The sequence below is a fragment of the Pelodiscus sinensis genome, chromosome 1 (genome assembly GCF_049634645.1).
Source record: "Pelodiscus sinensis isolate JC-2024 chromosome 1, ASM4963464v1, whole genome shotgun sequence".
Taxonomy (NCBI): domain Eukaryota; kingdom Metazoa; phylum Chordata; order Testudines; family Trionychidae; genus Pelodiscus; species Pelodiscus sinensis.
This window is the reverse complement of record NC_134711.1, coordinates 143,858,637-143,879,353: the sequence shown is the minus strand read 5'-3', so window position 1 is coordinate 143,879,353 and position 20,717 is coordinate 143,858,637. Positions and strand designations below refer to the sequence as shown.

The 20,717-nt window shown below is 49.2% G+C and overlaps 2 protein-coding genes across 5 annotated transcripts in view; one reads left to right on the top strand and one right to left on the bottom strand.

Annotated features, from left to right (window-relative positions):
• The window catches only part of TMEM39A (transmembrane protein 39A), a 42,426-nt gene extending 41,626 nt beyond the window's left edge, over positions 1 to 800 (top strand). For all 4 annotated transcript variants that reach the window (XM_075905834.1, XM_006132873.2, XM_075905843.1 and 1 more), the window contains one exon: positions 306 to 800. In XM_075905834.1, coding sequence (XP_075761949.1) covers positions 306 to 539 — 234 coding nt within the window. In that variant the 3' untranslated portion in view covers positions 540 to 800. The remainder of the gene's footprint in view (positions 1 to 305) is intronic.
• Positions 306 to 20,717, bottom strand: part of LOC102458557 (uncharacterized) — a 29,192-nt gene continuing 8,780 nt past the window's right edge. Inside the window, exons 6-20 of the mRNA XM_075905806.1 lie at positions 19,393 to 19,513; positions 18,755 to 18,847; positions 16,483 to 16,643; positions 16,087 to 16,172; positions 15,602 to 15,685; positions 13,830 to 13,892; positions 13,606 to 13,683; positions 13,378 to 13,466; positions 11,664 to 11,700; positions 9,292 to 9,440; positions 8,911 to 8,973; positions 8,495 to 8,570; positions 8,058 to 8,142; positions 7,732 to 7,819; positions 306 to 5,220 (exon numbers count right to left, since the gene is read on the bottom strand). Coding sequence (XP_075761921.1) covers positions 5,110 to 5,220; positions 7,732 to 7,819; positions 8,058 to 8,142; positions 8,495 to 8,570; positions 8,911 to 8,973; positions 9,292 to 9,440; positions 11,664 to 11,700; positions 13,378 to 13,466; positions 13,606 to 13,683; positions 13,830 to 13,892; positions 15,602 to 15,685; positions 16,087 to 16,172; positions 16,483 to 16,643; positions 18,755 to 18,847; positions 19,393 to 19,513 — 1,384 coding nt within the window. The 3' untranslated portion in view covers positions 306 to 5,109. The remainder of the gene's footprint in view (positions 5,221 to 7,731; positions 7,820 to 8,057; positions 8,143 to 8,494; positions 8,571 to 8,910; positions 8,974 to 9,291; positions 9,441 to 11,663; positions 11,701 to 13,377; positions 13,467 to 13,605; positions 13,684 to 13,829; positions 13,893 to 15,601; positions 15,686 to 16,086; positions 16,173 to 16,482; positions 16,644 to 18,754; positions 18,848 to 19,392; positions 19,514 to 20,717) is intronic.

The window sequence follows — 20,717 nt, the reverse complement described above, 5'->3', positions numbered from 1 at the left end:
GAGGGGGGGGGGGGGTGATGACTTTCTGCTCAAAGCACTCTGCTAAAATGGAAGCAGTTTCAAGCCCACAGCAGCAGCATGTACCCCTTGGCTGTTCTCTAGAATGGCTTTAGCATTATGACCTGGCACAATGGCACACTCCAGAGCAAGCAACCCCAGAGCATGTTTCTGGGCTGCTGCCTAGCACATGATCTGGACGTTATAAATTATTTAATCCAATGCCCCAGGCCCTACAAATGCTACAACTACACTCCTGCAGCTTCTTTGCCAGAGAAAACCACAAATACGCTGTTTTTCCTCTGCAGTTCCTCTTTCACCGCCCATTACGGCTGCTCAACCTGCTTATCCTCATCGAAGGCAGCGTGGTCTGCTACCAGCTGTACTCCCTGCTGCGCTCGGAGAAGTGGAACCACACCCTCTCCATGGCCCTCATCCTCTTCTGCAACTACTATGTCTTATTTAAGCTCCTCCGGGACCGGATAGTATTGGGCAGGGCCTACTCCTACCCCCTCAACAGCTACGGACTCAAGGCACATTAACCTGCCAAACGCACCCAAGGGGTGGGAGGGAAGGGAACCTCAAAAAAACTATTTTCGTACAGTTCTATTTTTTTCTTGCGCTGTTTATAAATATTTAAGATATTTTATATTTTGTATACTATTGTTTTTTTGGGATGGGAAGGGGGCAAGTGGCAATTAAATGTCGCTTTATAAACAAGGTGTTATTTTATATATAATCTATAAAATCAGTGTGTATATACCGTATATCTATATCCATACATACAGTTATGTGAAGCAACAGGCTTGTGCGTGTGGTCACTGTGTCTGCTTTGCTCACAGAATCGCACTGCCACCCTCTCTGATGTCCTCTCTTGTGGAGCAAAGGGACTGGGCAGGAGGAGTCTCCTACTAGGGAAAGGTGAACAGACCCTGTAGCAGAGACTAATCAACAAAGGGAACTAAAACCAGGGGACTTCCAGAGACATTGCTCTCACTGCTAAGTACAAGAGCCTTGCTCACAGGCATATGCGCCTCTGGGACATGCATGCCCTTTTAGTGACAGAGTGGAAAAGTATTTTGCTCTAGCCAGTCAATAGTGATGCCATGGCTTAACACAGAAGCTAGGACTAAATCCATAAAGGGAACTTAGCTTCAACATTGTGCTGCATAACAGTTAGCATCTGATGCCTAGTAGAATCCACAGCCTGGTGTTAGTGCCCAAGAATGGGATCCATGAGAACCAGCAAGCTGACATGGGAGCCATCACAAAGGAATGCAAACACCTCCCTTCTCATAAGGATTCATAACCAGGACCTTCTGCAGTGAGATTCCTTGCTCCTTACACAAAACACTGATAGTGGTGCTATATAACTTTTCAGCTAGGAGTAAGAGCACTCTTCTGAGATGTGGAAGGCCTCCTTCAGTACCACCTCCTGCCTGATAAGGAGCAGAGATTTGAACTCGCATCTCACAAGAACGGTCTGACCCCTGAGCTCTAGGATACTGAGACAAAGGTTTTTATCCATCCTCCCTGTTGATGCCATTTCACTTTGTCCAAATAACCGACAGGTCATTTAGGCCAAAGAGTGAGTGTGACTCTAGGGCTTAGCAAATAGACGTGGCAGCATTTGATTTTTATTCATTTCCCTTTCTAGTTTCACTGGATAATAGTGATGCTTACATTTGTAGAGTGGTGCAAAATTATGGGGTTGTCAGAATTATTTAAGAGTTGCTCTTGATTCAGAAAGTTAACGCAGCATTGTTCACACAAATTACCACCACCACCTGTCAAAATATCCTTCTGTCAAACTCTCTAAGGTCAAGAGATTTTTCTTATTTTGCCTATCTGTAAATTAGTTACCATCACTGGACGTATTTTTGTCATTAGTCTCTGCGTGTTGAGTGAAATCAACATTTACCAATAAAAATCTAACCCTTCCAAGCCTATTAGTAAGGGAGAGCCATGCCTCTGGGTCTTGGAAGGCCCCAGTTCAAGTCCCTGTTCCTGTCTACCTACTGGATCAGCTCCCACAATCTGGACTAGTAAGGTCATGCCTGATGTGAAGATCCTTCCAGGGCTCTGGTGCCCAGACTGAGGTAGCTATGTACATGGCAGACTTTTAGATGCTGTGGGCATTGGACACCTACAGGGTTAGAGGCATCTTGAGTGGAGGTATCAAGAATCTAAAGTTTGGATTTTAAGTACTGTGATGGGGTGGACAGGGGGTAGCCCAGGCCCAACTGGCTGAGAAGGCCCCGCCCCTCTGACCCTGCTGGGCATGCTCCCAGCAGAGGCTGGGTATAAAAGTAGAGGGAGCTCTGCAGTCAGGGAGACCGCAGGGTAAGGGGGTAGACCAGGCCGGGCCAGTGTTTCTGCAGCTGCTGAGACCAGAGTCGCTGCCCCTGCCTGAACCTGACACATAGAGAAAGCAGCCGACGACCTAGGGCGGCAGGAGCGCGCCCACAACCCCGGCAGCCCAGGGCAAAGGATACAAAGTTTGGCTCAGCGTGTATCAGCTGGATTCCCCACTGAGCCAGCAGGAGCCATAGGCCCTGCCTAAAGGGCCCTGGGCTGGGACCCGGTGGAGAAGGAGGGCCCGGGTCCCCCTACCACCCATTCCCCTTGCCCGGGATAATCAAACTCTGGGCCAGGAGAGGCTTCTCCAAGCGGCTAGATCTCTAGTACCGTATAGGCCCTGAGAGGGGGGCTGGGACCGAGACACGGGCCAGGAGAAGGGGGCCGCTGCCTGTGTCACAGGCATACCCCCTGACAAGTACCTAAAGTGGCAGACATCTGAATCACAGTGTGGATCGGGCCTTTAGTCAGTGACAACTTGCACAGGCTCCTGTGCTTCCTTTTTTTCCTGAGAAGGGATTTGAGCCCCTCCAGCTACAAGGGTTTGATTTTTCTGTACAGAGCAAAAGAGCCTGGTTTTGAGAGGGGGCCAAACTCCAAGACATTCCAATGGCAGTGGAGTGGATTTTCAGCAGTTTAGGTTTCCTTCCCCTCACCCTGCTCTCAGAGTTGCTGCTGGCAGTTTATAACATGGTCTTTAGAAGGTTCCCATCACCGGCGTACCAGGACATATATTACGTGAATTAGAATTGGAACCAACACATTTCCAGCACTGGGCCCCACATCTCCTTCACAGCAACCTCTGGAGGGCACAGCCTCTGGTAACAAATCAACCACCACTGCAAATAGGGACCCTCATCTACAAAGAGCAGACATGGCAAAAAAAAGAGAGAACTTGTTTATTTGAGTGGAAACACATCACCCGTGACCCAATGCAGGAGACACAGGCAAAGTTTTCCCGTGCCTTTAGGCAAGATACATATATTTGTAGCCTCTCCGCAGAAGTGTCCTTTACCATACTATAATTAATGTTACAGCGAGGAAAGTGTTTATCAGCGTTAAGAAGGATGCTTTTCAGAGGAAGATATCGGAACTTAGTCATTTGGCTACATTGTTACAGTAAAGAAGAACTGCAAAGCATTCAGAAACACCCAACACTGCTTCAACATCTCTGTAACAGCAAACAATGCTAGCAACTAACAGTGTGGCAGCTGTTATTTCCCAGCTGGAATTGAAAGTGGATGAGAGAGTCCAGTACGGCCAATTCCATTTAGAAAATCATAATGGATTAAGAGTTTTGTGGTTGTTTTTAATAATTAAAAGATTCCCTTTGCCTTCTGCAGTGAAAATGCCACCTTTCTGAGTCAGGGAAATGGCCTACTCTGGCATAGCAGAAGCTTCTGCAACAGTTGAAGTAAAGAAGCAGGATGCAGAAAGTGTTGGACAATGCAGGGAGTTTCCTTTTAAGTACCTCTGTGTCAGGTGTGTTATGTACGTAAGGCGTCAAATCTCTGGTCTCTCAGCTGGAAGCCGTATAACCTCCTCAGGATTGCTCTGATAAAGTGTCTGAGCTGAATACACTAGAGCAGGAATGGGAGGTAGGTGCCTTGGATTGCTTAAGGGCAGGTTTTCCTATAGGTTGTGATATTTAGACAGTCCTGGCCTTAAGGCCTAGCTCCTTCATGAAAACAGCAGAGAGTGAATGTGGTAAACAGAGATCGCTTTGCACACTGTTTTGCAGCAAGAGAGAGTAGAGCAACAAAATTTCCTCCTAGACTAGGACAGCTGCCCTTTCCTTGGTCTACAGTTTAGCTGCCCTTTCAGAGCACTGACCTTTCTTCAGCAAATGGCTTAGCAGGAGGTGCTGTTAGATCATAAGGGACGGGTAGTTATAGCTCTTCTCTTATGCTGCAGTTAGACACTTGGTCTTCTACAATTTTGTGCATCCCTCCATTGGGCTTTATGAAGGGCACAGTTCATAATATTTCCTAATTTCAAACAGACACCCCACACCAATAAATACCAAGTTATGCTGCCAGTAGACATGGGGAAGCAGGAGGAAATCAAAACATAGCTTTAAGAGCTCCACTTTCCTCTGCTCCCGCAGAGATTTGTTTAGCGTCTCTAGCACATTGTAGGTTAGCTCATTCACTGCAAGAGGTCACTGGCCAAAAATATAGTCCTATGATAAAGTTTTTCTTATGCACCACCTGCTTGCTCCAGGAGGAGCCATATCCTATTAAACTATCCTGAGTGTCAAAACTTTCCTGCTGCAGTAGAGAAGCTAATCCCCTCCCCCAAAAAACAGATCGCCCCTTCCCAAACAAAACAGAAACCACAACACACAGGAAAAAGCAGTGTTTGATTCCCCCCTTTCTATAGTGTAACTAGGGCAAAAGGATTTAGTCAAGGACCATGAGTCGCTTTCTGCCAATCGTGGAAGGCTGTGGGAGCTGATTTTTTTACTAGGGCAGCCTAAGCTAAGGAGATGGTCATGAGAACAGTCCAGGTTGGTCCTATCAGTGTAACTCCTAATGTTTGTTTCTGCGTCCACCCACTAGCCCCATAACCATACATAGTGAGCCACTGCACCTGAGCTCAGCACTGACCTTGCAGGGGAATAACTATCGCCTTAAAATAAACTCTACTCTTCCACTCTGTAAACAGCCCTGCACGTGCATATCAGTGTTAAAAGCAACAACTCCTTTCCCTGGTAACCGGAACAATCACCGCATCTCTCTCCTGGGGCTCTCGTCACGCGAGGATGTCGTAATAAATGGCCGGCTTCCTGGTTGTGTCACAGAAGTGCTCCAGCTTCAGGCCAACCCGGAAAAGAATCGCCTCGTCCCACCACTTCGCCATGACCTGTGAGTGGAAGACACAGCAGTCACCATCTCCGATGGGGCATTAGGCACGGCTCTGTAAGCTCCCAGGGTGGCTTCTCCAGCAGCAATAGCACAGACATGAGGAATGGTCTTGTAACCTTCTCAGCAATGGAACAAGATCCTGCTGAAGCCTCTCTAATACGCAGCTGGAGGGCAACTGAGGGTCACAGGTCCCATTGCTGAAAGGCCACAATTGCCAGGGTCATTCAGGAAGAACAATTGGGGTACTGATCTACTGAGAGGAGAGCTTTCTGGGGCAACAGGCTGGAGCAGACAGGGACAGCTGCCCTCTCCTGCAGGATGACTGGCTTCCTAAGCAGCCGGATGGTTCCTAGAGGAAAGTAGGCTTGTTGCTGCCAAGGGCAGGGCTGGCTTTAGGTCAGAGGCAGGCAAGATACAGCCTGCAGGTCAGATCTTCAAGCCAGCCCACAGCCTGCCCTGCCCACCCTCAGGCATGGAGCAGCCCTAGACTGCTCAAAGTGACTGGCTGCTCTATGTGTCTCTCTCTGCATTGCTTGCAGGGGGAGGGGGGAGAGGCTTTGTGCACTGTCCCTGCCCCCTGCACAATCTCTCAGCTCTTATTGGCTGGTTTGGGCCTGCAGCAGGCAGGGAGCCTTCATGAGGGTCCTGTTGGGCTGCTGGTTGTGAGCCACCTAAGTAAACACCTCCTGGCCAGAGCCTGCCTCTGGCAGCCCACCCCAACTCCCTACCCTAGGTCATCACCAAAACCGTCTTCACCCCAGGTCACAACTCCCTCCCAGACCTTGAACCCCCCTCTTACATCCTCCCCCAGACCAGAATCCTCTCCTGCACCCCAATCCTCTGCCCCAGTCACAATCCCTTCCTTCAGCCAAACTCCCTCAGACCCCAGACCCTCTCCCGCACCACAGTCAATTACCCCCAACTCCCTTCTGCACCTAACCTCCGTCCCAGATCCCACCCCTCTCCATACACAAGCACGGCCCTTGACCACTTACAAAATCTTGGCCTGAACCCCCCCTCCCCGCCCCATCAGAAAGGGATTGCCCACCCTGGCCTGAGGTGTTGCAGAAGCCTACTGGAGGTAAGAATTACAGGGCCCCTCCCAGCTCCCACCCAAGCACCATCCCTTCCTCTCCCTTAGTTTCTGTGCACCAGTGATGCCATCCTAGCTGCCCCTTGGGCTCCCTCGGATGCAGGAACCCTACATCCCCTTGTATATGAGGCTCTAAAGCCCCTGGGGGCCTTTTACATGGATAGCTCAGGAGATGAATTGGCAAAGCAGGGGAGGGCAGGTCCGGAACTCAGCCTGGGTCAGAGGGGACCGTGGCTGGGGCACAAGAGGCAGGCTTCTGGTGGGCAGGTATGTGCTTTCGGTGTGAGGACCCCTGAAGAGCAAGACGCTGTGGCTGGAAAATAGGGTCAGGTAGGAACTCATCCTTGCAGCTAGTCTTGCCTGGGCATTGCCAACCCTATACTAGGAGCGGGCCTGCCCTCTCTGGGCTCTGCCTGCCCATCCCCAGAACGGAAGCAGCACGAGGCAGCACCTTCCAATCCCGGCAGGGAGACACTGGTGTGGGGTGCAGAGAGGCTGGGCAGGATGAGGTGTAGCTGGGCAAGGAGCGAAGGAACAGCGGGGGATGGACGCGATGTAGAGGGAGGAAGTGTTCACTGCTGCAGCAGTGGGGGTGTGACGTAGTTGGGGGTAACTTGCTAACTCACTGGCTGCTGTCTGTAGCACCACCGAGCAAGACAAGCGAGGAGTCAACCTGTCTGACCAGCTAACCTCCATGGAGAGGAACAAAGGAAGGTGGAGGCTGCCCCTGGCTGGGGGGCAGGGCTGGAGGAGAGTGAGTTAGTTTCTGTCTGGGAGGATGGAGGAAGCAGCCTCAGCAACAGGCTGGGGGGTTTAGAAGCCGAGACCCCTGTCCCATATCAAGGGGGGCTGAGGCATCCTAGGCCTGCCCTGTGACCTGATGACATCTGTGCTGTATCTTGGATAAGCAATAAACCACCTCTATTCTACTGGCTGGTGGAGTCTGTTCGTGCCATTTCGGGGGTGCAGGAGGCGGGGGACCCCAACGCGTCGTCACAGGGGGCGAGACGGCAGTTCTGGCGGAGAATCCCAGCTGGCGCTGCTGCCTCACTGAGGCTAGAAGGCGCTGAGTGCCAGCTAGCGCACGCTGTCTGCAGCCCACAGCACGTCCTCCCCCACTGCCTCTCAAAGGCTCTCCACTCGACTCCAAATCCTAGCGGCCTTGCCTGAAGGGGACCCAGTGTTTTCCACTGGCCCCTGGGCTCAGTCTCCCAGATACGTAGCTCTGCATGAAGTCTGTTGCAAAGGAAGAACAGAAGCTCAGACTTTCTGGGACCGAACTCCACCCACTTTGTGAGATGGCTGCGGGGGGAGTCAGCGCTAGACACCCTTCTTGTGGCAGAGCAGTGCAGCCTGGGCAGATCTCATAGTAGCATTAGTGGCGGGGGGGGGGGGGGGGGCGGTCATCGTGTTTACCTGAAAGTTGATAGGAAGCCCACTGGCAGCGTATCCAACTGGCACCACCAGACCCGGGATGCCTGTGAAGTTTCCAAGCTGCATGTATCTGCAAGAGAGCGGGGAGACGTCACCAGCCCTCTCGTTGTTGGGACTGTGGCGAATTCACTGCTATTTGGAGAGGCAGAAAGTGGAGCAGCTGCAATCCCGCCCGGTCTAGAGCTAGTGCTTCTGTACCATTGCCAGTAGCCACTGTAAGTGGGCGAGGCGGACTGGAGAACTGATGAGCTTCCCCAGCTTTTGCCATAAACACGTTTTACTGGCCAGCCCAACCACCCGGTTCTCACCTCATGGTCCGGAGTAATGTGGGGACATCATTGTTCCCAGTCAAGAGGTCGGAGCTGTGGATTCTTGGGGCAGTGCAAGCAGTGGCTGCATGAGAGAAAGAGGCAATGAGCAATCACCATCTCCTGCAGGGACTATCCAGCCCCCTTTAAGGCACACATTTTCTCCAACACATCCCTGGAATCAGGCCAACTCAGCTTTGCAGAACCCACCCAACTGAGTTAACAGGAGTGTGACAATGCAAGGGAAGCACAGAGGAGCAATTTCCAAGTCCCTGAGAGCTGGGGCAGAGCAGTTAGGACGTTCGCCTCACTGCTGTGTAACTCTGCAATGTAGCATGGATTAAACATTAACCCTGGAAGCCAAATGTGCCGTGTTTATGCCAAGCGTCTCCTTCCAGGCCACAGTAAAGCCTACGGTCAGCCCACAGCGCAGGTACCTGGGGTGAGGATACAGTTCACGTTGGCAAAGATATCTCGCAAAAAGCTCATGCTCCGAGTCCTCTGCCGATTTGCCTGCAAAGAGGAGATGGCATCATGTACTACGAAGGCATCCACTGGCAGAACGTACGTAGTGCCTAGCCCCCTGTGACAGAGGGTCAGAGCGTCCTTTCTTGATAAAAGAGCCAGCACCGCCATAGACTCACTGATCAGACCCAACATAAGAGCATGAGGCCAAATGACTCCTCATCTGGGCTCCTCCTAGCTGGTTCTGATGCAGAGGGCAGCACTGCTGGATGGCTCTCTCCCCAGGGGCAAAGGGTGGGCTGTCTCCTCTCGACAACCTTCCACTAGGCTGTGAGAAGCCATCTTCTTTGCCTGCCTCCTCCCCCTCCTTCCACACCACACTCCTCACCTTGATGTAATCCAGAGCTGTGAACTGGGAAGCCAAAGCAAGGTTGAGCCGAGTCTCCAGATTCTGAAACACAAAGAAACTTCAGGTGAGCACTGCGCATTCCTGCTGGTTTCCACTCCCATGGGGGGCAAAGGGTAAGAAAAGAGCCTGGTCAAACTCTCACCAGAGCCTGTCACCTGAGTCAGAGCCACCTCCCCATGGAGCACAGAACAAGATGTGATGGCAGTTTGGTTGGTAGGTTGCCTGCCACGCATCAGAAGAAGTCGGAGACAGTCCCAGATCCCACACACCAGGAACCCACCCACTCATGTGTAGCCATGACTGACAGATGGCTCGAGACAAGCAAAGCTGATGCAAACAATCCATGTATTTGCCTCTTACCATTTGGTGGAAATGGGTGTTGAAGTCAGGCTGCAGGAAATCCCTCATTTCAGAGAGAATGCAGATCACATGCGCCACCCGCACCTCCTCCATCTCTGGCAGGGACACGTCAACTACAGAGGCACCTAAAGTCTGCAGGTACTCGACAGCTGAGCACAAAGCAAGAGGAGCAAAAGGAGCATGCTATTTCTTGGGTTCAGAAGGCTACAAGACAGCTGAGATTTAATCCCGCAAGGCAAAGGTTCCCACAACCACATTACAACAGGCTCTTTGCTCTTACAGTCACACAGTGCATGGGCAGCAAGACACCAGCCTGCATCTGGTTACAAAAAAACTGCAGAGCTTTTGTCCACTGAACAGCTATCGACATGACAGAGTGAGTCCAGGAGCGAGGACATGCGCGTCAGCTCTCGATTCTGCCATCGGCTCACTACATTGCAGCTAAGTCACTTCCAGCCCAGCTACCCAGTCTGTGAAAAGAGCATAATGATGCTTCCCTGACTTTGCAAAGTGCTTGCTGCTAGGTCTTCTGGGACAAAATCCTAGAAAATGAGAACTGGAAGGGACCTCAAGAGGTGATCAAGTCCAGTTCCCTGCCCTCACAGAAGGACCAAGCACTGTCTAGCCCATCCCTGAGTCTCCACTTGCCCCCTACTTCGAAGTAGGGAGGCAAATGAACCATACCGAAGTTGCAAATCAAGCCCGGGATTTAAATATCCCGCGCTTGATTTGCATGTTCCCGGCTGGGCGCCATTTTTTTTTTTAAATTTACAAGCCTGGAGTAACTGCCGGTGTCTACACGCAGCAGGGAAACAGATGTTCAAAATAAAGCCCTATTTCGAACTACCTGTTAAACCTCATTGCAGGAGAAACAACAGGTAGTTCGAAATAGGGCTTTATTTCAAATGCCTGTTTCCCTGTCGTGTGTAGACGCGGGCAGTTAGTCCAGGCTTGTAAATTTCAAAAATGGCGCCTGGCCGTTAACATGCAAATCAAGTGCGAGATAGTTAAATCCCGGGCTTGATTTGCAATTTCGAATGCCTACATTTGCAGCCCTAGTTCAAATTAGGTTGCAAGTGTAGACATACCCTGATAGCTGTCTATCCAACCTGATCTTAAATATCTCCAGTGATGGAGATTCCACAACTTCCCTAGCCATTTTAATCCAATGTTTAATCATCCTGGCAGTTAGGAAGTTTTTCCTAATGTCCAGCCTAAACCTCCCTTGCTGCAATTTAAACCCATTGCTTCTTGCCCGGTCATCAGAGGTAAAGGAGAACAATTTTTCTCCCTCCAACTTGTAACATCCTTTTAGGTACATGAAAATGACTATCATGTCCCCTCTCAGTCTTCTCTTTTCTAAACTAAACAAGCCCAATTCTTTCAGTTTTCCTTAATAGGTCATGTTTTCTAGACCTTTAATCATTTTTGTTGCTCTTTTCTGGACCTTCTCCACATCTTTCCTGAAATACACACAATTCTGGTGTGAATGCTGGTTTTGAGGCAGATGGGGGCCCTGAGGTCTGTAAGGTGGAATCTGAATTAAAAATTCACAGGGAGACAATCACAATAGGAGCTAGGACCGGGTGGGATAAATGCACAACCAAAAAACTCTGGAGGAGATAGGTCAGCAGCTAGAATCTGAGGTTTGGGTGATACGTATCACACAGACCACTGATGTCTCTCATCCAACTACTGACAAGGTACATCCCTGCTTCATTTATGAACTCTGATAAACCTGCTTCCTGCGAGACAGTATCCCTGCACCACATCTGTAGTCAAAAGAGCCACATGCTGTGGTTTGATGGGAGGAGGATTCATGCCCACATCTCCTACCCAACTGAGCACTAATGCTACGACAAGACAAACCCAGAAAGGCTTTCAGGAGACAAGTTTGTACAATTATATTGTAAAGATGATGGTGCACAGGCTGGGTTATATCCACAGCAAAGGAACAACAAGCCTGGAACATCGTGCTCAATGGGGGCAGGAGAGGAGACAGCACTCCTATGTGAACAAAATGAGCCCAACCCTGCTTAGCTTTACGACTCCAATAAGATCAGGGTGATTTGGGGCACATGGCCACTGCAGTCACATAGCCAGGCAGCAGGAGCCAGGTTAGCATTCCAGAACTGACGCGTGAGCTCGCTGAACAAAGGGCAACTCTTAGAGAGGAGACAAGAGAACGTGACAGAGTCTGAATTACAGACAGCTGCCCCCACGGGACTCAACACTTTTCGCCTCCAAACTAACAAGGCTGCAGGCTGCCACAGGCCAGAGCCCCCGGGGCCTTTCTAGCCTTTACCATAGCTTTTTATGGGAAAAAGCTGCTGGGGGAGCAGCTACCAGAAATGATGAAACTTGTGCTGTACCTTTCTGGCAGACTGCCAAAACTTCTGCATCACAAGCCTGAAAAAAAAGACCGAAAAATACATTAACTAGCGGCTGTTATCACTTGTCATGCCCTCTTCCCCCCGGCTGAGCTCAACCCCAGCCTTTCCACTATCCTGAGCACCAAATTAAGGCCACATGTGCCTCTCCTCCTCGCAACACAGGCATGGGCAGTAGGTCCAACACATCCCACACTAAACCTATTTTAAGGGCCCCAGCTCCAAGATCACATAGCCCTGCACTTGCTAGACTGGACAAGTGGGAGGAAAATAGAGCTATGAGACAGCTAATACAGCACGTGAACCCTCCCTTGCATACAGCCCCACCGTGTCTGGCTTGGGTGGAAGGAGTGTGACCCCAGTACAGTCTTGAGGAGACAGTGGGTGCAGGGCAGAGCTGGCTGGAAAGTGGAATTTCCATCCTGTGAAAAACTGGTTTTCGTCTTCAAGTGGGATGAAAAGCTGAAATACTGACTTTTTTGGCAGAATCAAGCTGTCATAACCATGAAGACTGGCCAGCAGCCTGGGGACTAAGGGATTAACTATGTCTCTGTACCTAGCCAGGTACCAGTTAGTCAATAGAAATGCAGATAGGGATTTCAAACCGAGACACAGGAATTTTTGGCTTTTCCCTCCTTTGTTTCTGGGCCAGTTTTGCTCTCTAGATACCAAGGGAGACAAAAGACATGTCTCTCTCCAAGAAAAAGACTTTTCATCATGTGTAAGTAGGGTAAAGTCTAGATAAATCCGTCAGGTTTTATTGTTTTCTGGTTTGGGAATTTGGATCTGATGTCTGTGCTGTTAGAAACGGTTGTTCCTCTCTTTTGCAATGAAGTCCTGAGCCCATGGGAATCCTCCATAAGTATATTAACTGGTGGCTCTTACCATCTAGCCATTTCAACTATGCTTGTAACTGGGTATTGTTTTAATAATGAAAGTTCTTTCTTTTTTTTTTTTTAATTAACCTGGTGTTGGTTCAATTCTGTGTCCTGGAAAATCTGTCTGTGGGATCTGCATGCCTCTGACGAGGGGACAATCAGACTGCAACTTGTATTTTCTCTTTTCTTTTCAAGCTCTTTGGAAAAAAAGGAGCTTTGGGTGCCCTGGGGTTGGTTTCAAGTGTCCACCCCTGTTGTGGGTTCAAAAGCACTTTATGGTGGCAGCGGATTCCCCAAAATCCTGGGGGGGGAGGGGAGGGGGAATTTTTTTGTACCAAAGCCTGTAGAGATCAGGTTTTGAGGTTGCTTTTGCAGGCCCCCATTTCTGCTTTCATCATGCCAGAGTGGGGATTAGCCTTGACAGAAGCGTTCTCACAAATGTCAATTCAAGCGGGTCAATGCAAACTGAAATACTTCCTTTTCTAATGCGGGTGTTTCCATTTCTGCCGTGCTATTTTAAACTAAACTGTTTGACGTCAGGAAACAGTTGCAGTTCAAAATGCTTCTTCAGCAAAGTCAAAAACTCTAACTTAATCCATGTTTTCTTATGGAAAATGCCCATTTCAACAAGAGCATTTTCTCTTGAAAAAGATTTGTGTTGTGAAGTTTCTGACCTAGTCGGAAGCAAGTCCGAGCGCTATGGGCAGCAAGAAGAAAGACCTCTGTGATCAAACCTCAGCTGGCAGGCTAGGGGAGGGGAAGGTTGAGCTGAAGGAATTCTGACAGCTGATTCAATGCATCAGACACACAACAGGCACCTTAAAAAACATCCAGTCCACTCCCAGTTTTAAGCCCTTGAGGTCAGGAGTGAGGATTTCCGACAGGGATGCTTTTGGCTGCTGTAGTCCTGCAAAGGACAAAAGAAAAGATCCCCTGTTGGGCAGAAGCTAACCACAGCAAGGTATCACACAGGTCATTAGCAAAGGATAACCCAGTGGGGACAGGCAGGGAGAGGGGGGATAATGGAGAGAACAAAGCTCACTCACCATAGGGGTATAGTGGATCTGGCTCAGCCAGGATGCTATAGGCAATGGCTGCATCTGTCACGGATGCACAAATGGGGCCTGTCCAGAATAAACGAAATGGTTACAAACAGGACAAGGGGTGAACAGGGCACATCCACTCCCACGCAGGGGCTCACAACAGCTGTGGGTCCGCACACACATACAAGCCCAGGGAAGTCAGAGTAGTGGAGCCAGGGATCGCTTACCCAGGCTGACGGTGGAGTAGGAGAGCGGAAGGCAGCCGTGAGCACTGATGCGCCCAAATGTACCTTCAAGACACAGACACACAGGTCAGAGAGAGACACATAAAGGAACAGTATTAACTGGAGACCGATTAGTGCTGGGCACAACTTGGTCTTTCTAAAGTGCCTCGTTTGAGATCTGGGTTTTGGTTCAGGCCCATCTTTGGTATTTAGCCTCATCCCCTTGCTGGTTAATAGTCTCGCTCCAGGCACACAAGAAGAGGAGGACTGAGACCACACTGGTGTCACAGAGATAGTGGCTCTAGACGGGGTTTCTTCCTCACGTCAGTCACACCCAGAACACTTCACAGAGGAGATTCCAGAGGATGCAAGGGGTGAGAGAAAACTAAGAGCATCTTTGGCTTCGGACCCGGTTCAGCTAGATGCTAGCACTGATGACAGCACAGACATTCAAGAGCTGGAGGAGACTGACTGAAATTCCATGGCAGGGCTGCTTTCTTAAGTCCGTCCTCCAGTGCAATTTTACGTTAGGGAAGCACTTTAGGGGAGGCACCAGGACACACGTGCTCAGGAAGAAGAAGAGATTGCAAGTCTAGCATTTTGGAAACCAAGCTCTGGAGCCTTGGGGAGCTTTTACAGAGCAGAAGTGACTGCGCCCACACCTTTCCACCGGGAACCAAAACCCTGCTCCTGCAAACATGCACATGCTGAACTCTGAGCGCATACGCAGTCCAGCTGAGTGCAACAAGACAACTCACATAGTGCTTCACTTTAAGGGTATACATCGGGGGCAGTGGGACTGAGGCCTGTAAACACTGCCTTCCTACTTAGCAGAATTTCCTCCCCACTTCTGAGGTCTGCCATAACATGCTATCCACTCCCATGCCCCAAGAAAGGAGTACAAATTCACTGGGGTTTAACTAATCCAGCAGTAACTGGGACCCAAACCTGAGATACAGGGCTGGGGCGACCACCTTATTCAAAACTACAGAATTCGGAGGGTGGGGAAGGTTTATTTACAAGCTGTAAATCAATCCTGGGGATTTGCAGTTCTCAGGACAGAAGCAGATGGATTGACAAATGGGTGATTCCTCCCAACCTTTCTTTGCCCCTTAGTCTTCTCTTGCCTAAAAGAATACAGGAAGAAGGGGGCAAATGTAACACTTGCTGGAGGGAGACAACTTTCCTCGTGTGCATTCCAAACCCCTAGCAGGGTGAGGTTCTGCAGTGCCACATCAGAGATGCCTCTGGACCCTGATGCCAAGGCTAGTGGGGCTCATGTGTGGCATCCTTCACCTCCACTACCTGCACCCCCCAATAAGTCCCTACTCTCCAGTTTGGGAAGACATTTACTTATCCTGCTCCTTCAGCCAGGGATGTTGCTGCGATGGGGTTAGAAGTCAAGAGTGGCTGATGTACAGAATACCCCAATTGACACGTACCCTCAGGGACATACCAACTAAGCAGTGAACATCTCCATGTTGGGTGGCAAATGATTTCCATTCTAGTTAACAATCAGTGAGACATGCTGACACACACGCTCTTAATAGCTCACAACCTCGCATTTGAAGTCACAAGTCAAATACAACAGATCTCGGTTCTTCTCGCAGGTTTACAGCCACTTGCTGAACTGACTTGACCCCCCCTGTCCCCACTCCTGCACAGGGCTAAAGAACAGCTTAATTCTCAGGAGGGTATTGGAATGGGGGGGGGGAGAATGAGGCACTATCCCCAAGGAAATGCAGGCCCCCCCAGCCAGGTAAAGGAGGCAATACCTTTCAGTCCCACAACACCACAGAAGGAAGCAGGAATCCTCACAGAGCCTCCTCCGTCAGAACCAATAGCCAGTGGGCAAAGACCTAAGGAGAAATTTATATTTGTGTGGGACCATGAAGACTGTACAGCCCTTTCTATACTACTTTCCCAGCATTTCTAACAGGAAAGAGAGGGCATATGGTACAAAGTTCCCATCTCTACCAATGGCGATGCTCACTGACTTCCAAATTCCTTCAGAGAGACCCAACCACTTTTACACCAGAAAAAGCACTGCCTGGAAAGCCTATTTCCTCTCGCTGGCTTAATTGCGATCCCAGTCCCTTCCCTTGGATCCTGCCATCTTCTGTTTTCTGCCCTGCTCCCAAAACATCTGTCGCAGGCCTCTCTCTCCACCCCCACAGCACTGCCACCCCCCAGAAACTTTCCCACAGTCCCGGCAACTCCTGAAGTGGCCTCTCCCCTGGCTAGGTTTAGCACAGCTCACCTGCCGCCACGGAAGCAGCCGCTCCACTGGAGCTGCCGCCAGTGAAGTGCTGGGGGTTGTATGGGTTCCTAGTGGTGCCATGGAGTCTGAAGGAGATACAATGAGAGTGCAGTTACTTTCAAAAAGGCCAGACTCACCTTAGGGCAGACGAGGAACCAAAGTCACCTCTCATAAGTAGCCCACAAGCAACAGCACTTCTCTAGGCACCCTGCTGTCTTGATTGACACACTCCCACCCCTCGGGCACTAAAATCTGCCCACAGCTCAGGTGGTCTCTTTTCCAACATGCAAGTTACAGGTGAGAATGTTCAACAGCGAGTTGCAGGACGGATGGGTTTTTAAATTTAACTGGCTGTTAAAAAGAAAAGGGAACGGGGAGAAGAGGAGACTTGTTTACCGGTTGGGGTTACAGCCAGTGGTGCCAATTCCTAGCTCATGCATGTTTGAAACCCCGATAATGATCGCTCCCGCCTCCCGCAGCTTCCTGGTTACTGTAGCATCTTCAGTCTCTGGCTCTGTCCCTAGGTACACTGTTCCCACTCGGTGGTGGTAAGGCACCTGAGGAAGGAACCAAATAGTGCATTAGGTGTACTGAACACATACCACCCAGGGACGTCTTCTCCACAACAGGCAGGACAGGATTCTCTGCAGAATCAGTGCACATCTGACCCAGAGGCACAAGGCATTATGGTGAAATCAGAGCCAGGCAAGTACAATGGGGCTATATCTACACTCGCGGCTCCTTGCGCAAGTACAACCGTTCTTGTGCAAGAATCTGCAGAGAGTCCACACTGCCCACCCGCTCTTGCGCAAGGAAATTTACAGTATGGTGTGGTAAGAGAGGGCTCCTTGTGCAAGAGTTACGCTCTTTTTTAATCAGGTGTAAGCCCTCGGCTGGGATTTCTTATGCAAGAGAGTGTCCACATTGCCATGGGCGTTCTTGCACAAAAGCACAGCTCGCACATGGCAGTGTGGATGTTTTCTTGGGCAAGACTTCTTGCACAAGAACACTTACGCAAGATGTTCTTGCGCAAGAAGCTGCCAGTGTAGACATAGCCTGGCTGTTTTCAGCCTCACAGCTCAGGAAGGGTTCTACCTACTTCATGCTGGTTCTCTCTGGAGGCTGCTTGGAATCAGAGAACCTAAAATCAAAGGCTTAATATTTCCCAAACTGCTCCATACAGATGATATATAATCAGGCTGGGGAGAGAGCTATATAGTCAGTCACATAACAGTGAGCCATCTTTGCACAGGGCTTGGAGATCTTTGGCTGGAAAACGCTATCAAAATATCCATGATAATTCCAACCTGCTGGCCAGATAGGAAACCATGTCTCTTTTGTGCAGCTCCACTTTCCTCATTCATATACTAGAAGGGGCTGCAGGTTTCAAACCTGGATGCCTGAAGTCAGGCACCTAAATTGGTATTTAAGGACCCAAATAACTGGCCTCATTTCTGGATGATGAGAATGAAACTGAATAGAACAGAACGCAACACCTGTAACTCCCACCAATATGGCTACAGTACAATGACATGTATAGAAGCACCATCTAATTGCTGACATAGCTATCAGGAGTAACTAACAGTAACTATTGCTAGGACACAGGCAAAAAACTGGGTGGGATTTACAAAAGCAATCACTGTTGTCCTAACTGAAACTCAGGGCTTCAACCCACAAGAAATGTCAGTATTTATATTTTGCAAATTTGCTTTCATTGGTATTCAGAAAAAACACAAGATTCACTAGGTTATTTTTTGGGTTTTTTTTGTTTTTGTTTTTTTTCAAATCCAAAGACCTCTAAACATTTTCTAAATTTCCACTCCAACATCAGGGAACCATGGTGTTCCCAAAACGGACGTGAACTTGACATTTCCATCAGTTTCACCACTGCTACAGAATGCCCATTTCACTCATCCGCTGTCTGAGCTGCAGCTATGAAGTGGAGAGCCTCCAAGTTTCCAGACGCATGGCTCCCACTGGGGCCAGTAGATTTCCTGTCAGTACTGTGGACTTTGGTACCCTGGCAGGTTTTCAATGGAAACATACTTGTGTTCTGGGAAAACATTTTGCTTCAGCTAGCTGACATTTTTCAACAAACTCTAATTCTAACTCCAGTCTCCCGACATCAATGGTAAGAATCCAATTGCCAGAGTTTGGCCAACACTGAGAACTTCTGGAAATCTCATTGTCCAACTCCAGGACTAAGTTTACTGAATTTCTGTATTGTCAGAATCAGAAACGTTTCTTTTCCCTCTCCAACACTTTCCCACCTTGCAGGTTTCATGGGTTACATGCTGTTAGAAGTTACAAAAAGCCTATTCTGTATCTGTTATTTGTAAAGTCATGTTCCAGGGTTGGTCTTAATATTTTAGTCTAGCTACTGCAACTGCAAAATCTACTCTTATTCATATAAATACGGAACCTACACCTTTTTTTCTTTCCAAAAATCTTACTGAGATGCTTGCCTTAACAAGCACCTGCAGCAGTGAGTTACACAAGCCAATCACTTTTTTTTTTTAAACGCAACACGTTTCCTTTCATGCATTTTAATGTGCACTGCTTTTAAGTGCCTTTGCATGTCCCTCAGCTGGAGGATGAATGAAAAGTGATTATAACCTCACACACCATGAACTGGCCATGCAACATGCCACCCACAAAGGGAACTCACAACTTTAATCTCTTCTTTCAAGCAGACTGGGATTCCATCCAGGAGAGAAAGGGGGCTTTTATTCTTGTAACGAGTAGTGGAGGCTTCAGCCATCTGGAGAGAAAGATTTTACCTTAGTTGGCCAATGGGATATATCTGAGAAAGCATGCATAATCAATAATGCAAACTAAACTAAACACAACACAAGGAGATCTCGGCACAATGGGCCCAGAGCCCTTCCACTGTGGGTGAGAGCAGAGAAGCTACTGCTGATGATCAATTATGTTGAGGTCTTGGGATAAAAGGAACCACAAGGTGGGAAGAACAGTTTGGATACCACAGAGAAACACATTCTGGTTTAGGCAACATTTAGGAGGGTCTGCAACTGCTGTAGTATTAGTGTCCCTCTGGAGTAAGTGAAACCAAGTCATTGATGGCCCTCTAAGAGGGAGGGAGTGTGAAAAACAGAGAAGGGTGAAATATGCAGCACACTTCGTTTCAGCTATCATAATCCAGGATCTGAGAACATCTATGCAGCAGATCAGAGCCAGAGCCTGATAGAGTCCCTCAGATCTTCTTCTGCAGGGAAAGTGTGCCTATTCAGCTGACCAATGGCTGCTACGGATGAAGGAGCCTACTCTCACCAAAAGCAGACATACCCTCTGTATCTGTGCCCGGTCCCACTGCACAATTGCTCGGAGAGGCGGGCTAGATTTCTCACAGTCCTCCAGTGAAGCGATAATATTCTTAGCAACCTGCATGGGGGTCAACTCCCCAGTCCTATAAAATAGAAGAGAGTTTAGTGATTGGGACCCTGTTACAATTCCCGCCAGAGACGTTGAATTTCTGTTTTCCTGAGGGGTGTTCAACCCCCGTCCTACCTCTTCCCACTAGCCTCAACTTCCCCCTCTGCCTGCTTCATCTCCAGTGATCCCTGCATGCCATTGAACAGCTGACCACAGTGAGCAGGAAGTGCTGAGAGGAAGCTGGATGCTGTATTTTTCCCCCCTGCGTGCTCCAGTCCCAGAATCAGCGTCCATGATTCTCACTGTCCCTCCCCATGGGACTGTGTCTGTTTTTCACACTGTTCTGGAGGAAACCATCCTTGGGCATGAAGGTGGCATGCCATCACCCTTTGTGCTGAGAACGAGACAGGAATCAATCGGAAGTTGATTAGTGACACTCCCTAGCAGCTAGTACTACTGTGCCACATGAAATGCTTCTTTCCCAATTGGCTCTCATCTCCATAGCACTCCTGGACCCAGAGAGTCAGATAGGGGCTGGACACTCAATCTGAAGCCTGGGAACACCAAGATCAACAAGAGGGTTATAAATGGCAGAGCTCCAGGCAGAACTCTTACTTTTTTATATCCTCAGTGGGAGGACACATGACAATTGCTTATAACCTCACACAGCGTGAAATGGCCCATGCAACACGCCAACATCTTTGGCAAAGGATCCAAGGCTGTGGAACTTCCTTTGGCCAGAGAGCAGGCTGAGCTCAGAGCACAACACGGAGCATCTTTGCAGGCAGATTTGTTAGGCCTGCTGAGAAGAGCTTTAAACTCTATGCAGGAACAAAAACCATTAGGCCTATGGAGTGTTCCAGCAACTTCTGGTCTGCTTGCAGGCACTAGGTAAAATGGTGTCAAACAGGGAGAGCAAGCAGCAGGGAGACCTGGTGGAGATTCTTTAGCATCCCCAAAGGCTCTGCACTGTGGTAACCTTCCATCTTTCCACCCAACTGGAAGCAGCTGGGGAACACGTGACACAAGGTATTTTTCCCTACTTTCCTGGGAAGACTGCAGATAAACTAGAGTGCTAGGGACTCAGCCAGAGGTCCCCTTCCTAGCAGCACTATGCAACAGTCTGGAATTACTGGAAGAGGGCAAAAACTATCAAGGAAGAGGATTAATTCAAAAGACGAGAGTAAAGAACTAGAAGTAACGGGATGAAATTAGGAGGACATATCTTTAGGACAAAT